The following is a 7568-nucleotide window of genomic DNA, read 5'->3' as shown; positions in this document are numbered from 1 at the left end:
TAGCTTCCAACTCCTCCTGTTTGTTTCCCATGCTGCGTGCGTTTGTATAGAGGCATCTCATCTGAGCTGTCGGCCTCATCACCTTCACAGCCGAACACCCCTCGTTTCCTTTGAGGTGTTTCACGGGCTTTTCCTTGTTGGCTCCTACTACCTCAGGAGCCTCCGGCTCACCTCTGCCAGACTTCAACTTCGCTGCAGCGCCCCTGGCACACTGCTGGGCAACAGACTGAGGGCTCATACTAGCCCTCGGTCCCTCTAACCCTTGCGTATCATCCCCTAGCCTGTCGCTGGCAATCCCGATAGGTTCCCCTTCCCCCTTTACATCTAGTTTAAAGCCCTGTCAATGAGCCCCGCAAGCTGCTGGGCAAAGACCCTCTTCCCCCTTTGAGAAAGCTGGCTACCATTTGATGCCAGCAAGCCCGGTGCCGTGTAGACCATCCCATGATCAAAGAACCCAAAGTTGTGGTAGCGACACCAGTCATGAAGCCACGTGTTAATAGATTGAGTTCGCCTGTATTGTGGAGCAAGGGATGACAAAAATCCAAAGGCATGAACGTAAGCATAAGTTGAAATAAAAGACAGACAATAACTAGCACCAGTGGTACCATCCATCATCACTTTATCAACAGTTGCATTTTGGAAAGCTTGAAACAAACCATGTTTATAAAACCAAGAAATTAAGAGTTCAGGGAATTTACTGAAAGTCAGACTGACCACAGTCATCCCTCGCGGTCTTGCAGAAGTGCAATGAGTGCTGACCTATAATCTTCAATGGACTGTTTAAAAGAAACCGGAGAAATTCATGGAAGAAAATTGCATTCAGATCTACTAGGCAACACCCCAAATACTGGCTCAAGAAGTCTTAACAGCACAAGGGATTTTTTTTTTTTAATTTCATTATGATTCTACAAAGGTTACTGTGTTACAAAAAGTTAATTTTCTGATTTTAAAATAAAATATGTTAAACCAAAATAACATCTACTTTGCCTTCCTGAAGTGCCATACTATTTTCTGTCACTTGATTGTTTGATATACCTTTCCATCAACTGTGAAGAAAAAGCATGCACATCAAAAAAGCATCCTCCTTCCTCTTTTGCTAAATAAACTTATTGAGTAGACTGAAGACTTTAAAATAGTACAGACCTTTGCAATTCTGAAAAAAATAGTGAGACATAAAAGGAACAAACTTTAATAAACTATTAAATAGTGGCACAAGCCCAATTTTAAAAATATTTTTAAGGTCATCATGAAGACAAACAGGTCCTGCAAAAAACTAAAGCAAACAAGTAATTGCAAATATCAGTGCATTACTGGTCATGATACCATATGTTTACACAACTTCCAGAACATCCTTCAAGGTTTAAATACTTGGATCTCTGTTTCTGAAATCTCTCACTCTTACACACTTGCTCACTGCTTGCAGACAGGATTGGAAGTGTTATAAATACTAATTTCAGGCATATTTTGAAGACTGTTTTAGCTCAGAGTCCTGTCCTATTTTATGCTACACAGAAAAGGAGATCAATTCACACCTAAAATAATGTTGGACTAATAGTACAACTTCACACAGTGCAGAATTGCCAGTCACATCTAACTAGCCATCACAATACACTACCCATCTGCAGTTTGCTCCACACTCTTGAAAAGATGCGCTATTTCTGAAATACCAACTCCCAATGCCAAATTGTGCTATGGACAGTTTTTGGACAAGCATTTCCAGGGTAGAAATAGGTTATTCCCACATAACCTGTAGAAATAAACCAAATTAGGTTTACTTTGGAAAAAAATTACTCATTTTCAATATTTTAGTAAACATATGATACAAAAAGCAGACGACTGTCATCCAGTGTGCCATTTTAAATGTTTTTCACATTCATCACTACATGTTCTAGATAGTAGATGCATCAATATGGCTTTTACTATCTATTTTGGGGATTCTGGAGCAGAAGCCCCCTATATAGTCATCAAACTATTCTCGAAAGATATGTATGTTTAGAATCTCATCCAAAGGTCATTTTTTTCCCAGTAGAGCCCACTACATGGTTCACACAGGCTGAGACTTACCTTCTGCCTTCTAGATTTATTTGCAGGTTGTTATCACCAAACAACAGTAGGCAATTAGAGCTGGGATACAGCCTGCCTTCTGGTGATGTACAAAATAGGGAAGAAACAAAAAAAAAAAAAAACAACTGAAAAGTGAAAGGCAGAAAGAATGGGAAGGGTCATGAAACACAGAAAAAGCATGCTATTTATTGGGCTTAGAGAACAGGAAGAACTCCTGACATTATACCTGTTACTCAAGTAGCTACACTAATTGAATATACAGAACACCTATGAAAAAGTGATGGCGGCACTATTATTGTTGTGTTGTTGTTATTATTACATTAATTACAGGCCAGGAAACATACCCTCATTTAGACAATCCTTCATCCATTTATTTTTATCAGATCATCTCTGACATTGCTCAGTTAGATCCTCTCTTACAGGTTTTAGTTCTTCCACCAGAACCCAGGCAGAGTTTGACAGGCTTTTTGAGGACATATTCCTGTTTAAGAATTTTCAAATTAGTTCAAAATTAGTTTACTTTAGCTCAATTAGTTTACTTTTTCTTCCATTGCAGCTCTTCAGTCATGACTTCAAACTCTGCAATCACTTTAAACAGAGCTGACATTCAGTCCCTGTTTCTCAGTTCTCCATTAAACCTCACACAGGAGGTTACTGTTTGCTTGTCAGTGACTGCAAGTGTATAACCATTTAAATAAACTAGTTTTTATTAAACATGCTTTCAATGTTTGAACTTACACCTTTCTTCAGCTGTAATACTGCTGAGTTGTCCATATGGATTACATGATGCTTCCCCTCCTCTGTTACTGCAGAATCAACTACAGTAAGAATTTTGCTTATGGCAGAGGAATTAATGAATGATTAAACACTTCACAGTATGGCAAAAAGACACTTCTGGTACAGGCAAATTCTTAATAGCTACCACTGTCCCAAATTTGTCTTGCATGCATGGGGCACAAGTGGATTCTACACAGGACGGATACTCCATCTTGCATACCAAACAGTGCTGATGAGTAGCTCTTCTCTCAACAGTTACATCACATTGTAAACATTATTTTTATTATGTACAATTTGACCTATGGGAAGGGTGGGAAATTCAAGCAATGACGATCATTCATTTAAAGTCAGATGAAATGTGGCAGCTATTTGTTTAAAAGGCTTCATAGATGGGTACAATAACTACTCTAACCTACTGAATTAGAATGGCAAAAGTAGACAGTGCTCAGAGGCTTTCTATGTCTTCTGACAATGCAATACAAAATTTCCACATAATTTGGATGATAAGAGTTCAACATGCCACCTTTCTTCTCGCTAACCATTCTGCCAAGTTATTTATTCCTTCCCTGTGAAAATTGCCAGCATTATCTTGCAGAGTCTCTACCAAGGTAAAATAAATTGTTCCAGATGACACGGATAGCTGGAACTATACTCCCAAAAAAGCAGAGATTAAAATGAGAGTTATCTGCTATTTACAACATTTTGTATTAAAAAAAGCTGAAAACAAGGGAATTTCATTACAAAATTTGCTTCCTTAAAGTCAATGGACTTCCAAAGCAAAGCATGATGTTTCATGCTCATTTCATTTCCTCACATTTGGAATTAAGCTGATTAAACGTACTCACAACAGATGATGCCAAATTTGTCAGAAGCTTAGTCTCCTAGCAACAGGTATGGTACAGTATTACTAATAGATTAATGACATGCACTAATAGATTAATGGCTTGAAGCTATGTACTATCTAAAAATCTTCATTTTAAATAATGTATCAACTGCACATGTGGAACTACAGAGGTTTCACAGTTCGTAAATTAAATCCTCTAGATTTCTATAAAATACTATTCAAGTGCAAAACAAATTGTTTAGCAAGCAAAAGCACACAGGCCTTCAGGTACCCAAAGACATGGGCGTTGGGTTTGATGGTCATTGTAGGTCCTTTCCAACTGAAATATTCTATTCTATTCACCTGCATCCTTTTTCATCTCTGACACTGATACAGTTATTTCCCAGAAGAAAATGCTGAGTACTTTATTGCAATGATCACACAGATGGAAGTGACTGATGTAAAGCTAAGAGCACCAAAAAGAAAAGTTAAGTCAGAAACAAGTACTAATGCATATAGCGAACTGGATTTGCATAAGCTTCCAAAAGTGCTGGAAAAGATTTCACTTTTGTATTTAAATAAGGTAATTTTCATTTGCTCACAGCTATTTAGTATTTACCTTTCACCAAACTTGGCCCTTAGCCTACTGGTTTTCCCAGCAGTGAGTAAAAAGTTGATACAAATCGATGGTTTGTTTCATAACAACTTCCTCTCTCCCATCAAGCACAACAATTAATTTCTAATCCAGCTGGAAGAGACCAAACTGCAAAATAGAATATTGATTTGCATTTGTATTCATTTTAATTTAGAGAGGCATAGTACAATCCATGTCCAAGCATAAGACTGTCAGACACGCAAATACTATTGCCATTTTTAAAACAGTATTCTTGTCATAGCAAGGTATTTCACAATTCTAATGCAAATATATAGCTTTTGAAGTTATTGGTATAAGTCACATAGATTACAGATCTGTTTTCTCTAACTTGCATCTAGTACTGCAGCTTAAAAGTCTCTAGTTCTGCAAGCAAAAGAAAGCCTACATATATCTGTCAAATCTTATAAACATCAGCAAAACAAGTTCCTTTAATGCAAACATTAGTGCAAGACACAAGCACCCCCTCAAAAAATACAGTTCACAAAAGCTCAGCAAAGACTCATTTTGTCAGCTAAGATCTCTCAAGTTTCTGTCCTCATTAATGATGTGTTAAATTCCAATGCCAGCACCTTGGCATGTGAAAGTTGTGTTTACTTGTTCTCCACCGACTAAAGCAACACAACGCTCCACATGAAGAAATGTGCCCGGACAACTTTCAGATTCCAGCCTAGTTCAGGCATCCTCAATTTTCTCTAGTTTGCAGCACAGACTTCCCTGATAAGCACTTGACCCTTGCCTCTACTGTGCTAAGAAATCTAGCAGGTCTGACAATAGGAGAAAGTTGGAGCTCCCAAGGCCATGGTATTCTGATGAGGAGGAGGATATTGAGCAACTTTGTAGGGAACATGAAAGCTGGATGAGGAGCTCAGATTAAGAATGGAAATGGAAGGATAAGGAAAGACATTCAAGAAAGAAGATGGGATGCAGGTAATAATCAGCCCTTTTTTTGAGGGACAGAAAGGAAAGATACAAAGTCTTAAGAGGAAACAAGAAGGAATTACAAAGTTCAAGGTAATCCATCAGAGAAGAAACAGAGTTTGATAAATAGCCCAAAGAATATGACCAGGAGTCAAGGTGAGGGAAAAAATTTATCAGATTAAGAGCTTGGAGGGAGGAGATTGCTTAGGCAAGGAAAAAGGAGCGGACAGTCCAAGACATTTAAATTCTGCTGCTAAATTTTTATTTCTATAGGTGTAACATTAGAGCTGTTCCAAACCTGATGTAATTACAAGGCATGACAGAATTCTCTTGCCAGAGAGGAGCAATAAACTATAAGAAGAAAAAATAATAACATGTTTGTACTACAGTATGATAGGAGAAAGAGAATGGGGACTGATTATGTGAATCCTATTAGCACTTTGCATCTGGTCTCAAACAGTAATGAGTTACTTCCAACTACTGGAATAGGATAAATATATCGAACACATTTTTAATGTATAGATTGCTATAGTGAAAGACTTAAGGACTGAAACCTTGACTGCCATTTTGCTGGAACAGAACAGGAAAAAATCTTGGATTTGGGAGAAAAGACCCCCCCCCAATTTTTTTTATAAAGATTTTATAATTGTTGTCTGATTTGACTTATAAATGAACAGTTAAATTTTATCTTAACCTGTCTTGGGATTAAGATAAAGACCATTAAGCAAGACTGAGGTGAATAAGTAAAGAGACATTGCTTTCACCCAAGAATGTGGCAATCAAGGCATCTTAAGAAGTCCCACAGTTCCTCAGCACAATCTTCCCCGTATCCACTGAAGGAGACGGTGGGCTCCCTTTCAAGCTGTATGAGCCAGCTGGCTCATACATATTAATACATATTAAAGGAGACATCAGCGACCAACCCTAACTAATCCAGAAGCCTTCCCAGCATAGAGTCAGAGAGGAGCACATCACAGCTTGTGCTCAGTTATACCCACAATACCAAACCTGCACATCTTTCCCTTCAAAGAGAATAAGAAAGCATTGCTGTCATTGCTAAGAACCCAGCCAAAGCAACTGTCAATGGCAGGTTCCGGTTGCCAAACCAGTATATCGCCACCCTCTGTTAGCCAGATGAGGCCTGTTGCCTGCACTACTGCATTTTGTTGAAACTGATCAAAACTATTCTAAGACACAATGAAGCTTGCATGATTCTGTTAAGACAATGGAAGTGATGTCAAAAAAAAGAAAGCAGGAAACAAGTCTTACTTGCCCTTACAGATAACCAGTCCAAATCTAATGAAACTAGGCAATGCCTTACTTTTTAAGGAGATAGCTACCATTAAACTGTGAGTAATAACCTTTAGTACATGCTGAAGAAAGAGAAGAGTCAAGTTTAATTTACTCCAAACATTTAAGTGAAAGTTAACAGGATTTATGGGTACCATTTCACAGAAATAACCTAATAAAAACAGGAACAAGAGGCATTTATAGTGTTCAGAAGCTGTCTCAACACCAAAAGATGATTTCTGATTCAAATGAAGCTGTACCATATTTCAGTATAGCTCCAACTAATCTACTATCCTGACCTGCCACCATGCACACTCCTTCCTCCTTAAAGTTCATGTTGAATAGGTTAAGTAATACACTATTGCACCGTGAATCCATTCACAAGCATAAAAACGCATACAGCATAAAATTGTGACATGCACTGTAACTGTAGCAAACTGTAAATTTTTAAACATCTAAAACTAAACTTTTATATTGAACACGTTACCTTTAAGAGAAAATCTTACCCAGAAAGGGCTGTAAGCTTCATACAAGGTAACAATTCACAGCATTGCAAACACCAATAATTCTAGTTAAAAAATTATCTTCTATTCAAGAAAGCCAGACTTCCTACCTTCACTACAGGGTGTCCTCCAGTAGATGCTTTTACTGCTCCTCTGCTTCCTTCTGTTTCATAGTGAGCTCTGTGATGAGTTTTAGGCTGGACTTCTATTTTCAGTTCACACTGCCCATAATGACTCGGTAAAGGCCAGTCAAGAGGCGGCAATGAAGATGTGCTGCAATCAAGATGAGCACCCTTTGGTTAAATGAACTATTACCATTTGGCCACAGTAAAAAGTTAACTTCACTGTAAAATACAGACAATGATGTCACTTTCCTAACAAATGATGACCAAATAGCTATTAGCCTAAAACTGTTACTTGAAAACTCCAAAATTTTGGTGGTGCATTAAAATCTTCAATTAAGTATTTCTTTTCGGGTTGTTAGAGCAGAATTTCTTCCTTCCAATACCTGATTAAAAGAAAGGTACTGTATAACCTC

The 7568-nt window shown here is 37.9% G+C and overlaps 1 protein-coding gene across 1 annotated transcript in view; it reads right to left on the bottom strand.

Annotated features, from left to right (window-relative positions):
- Window positions 1-7568, bottom strand: part of NFATC3 (nuclear factor of activated T cells 3) — a 73243-nt gene that overhangs the window by 42350 nt on the left and 23325 nt on the right. The window contains exon 3 of the mRNA XM_035893126.1: window positions 7141-7303. Within this exon, the coding sequence (XP_035749019.1) occupies window positions 7141-7303 (163 nt within the window). The remainder of the gene's footprint in view (window positions 1-7140; window positions 7304-7568) is intronic.

This window comes from Egretta garzetta, unplaced genomic scaffold (assembly GCF_000687185.1).
Source record: "Egretta garzetta isolate BGI_Z169 unplaced genomic scaffold, ASM68718v1 scaffold314, whole genome shotgun sequence".
Taxonomy (NCBI): Eukaryota; Metazoa; Chordata; class Aves; order Pelecaniformes; family Ardeidae; genus Egretta; species Egretta garzetta.
The sequence above is the reverse complement of the archived record's forward strand: the minus strand, read 5'-3'. Positions and strand labels throughout refer to the sequence as shown.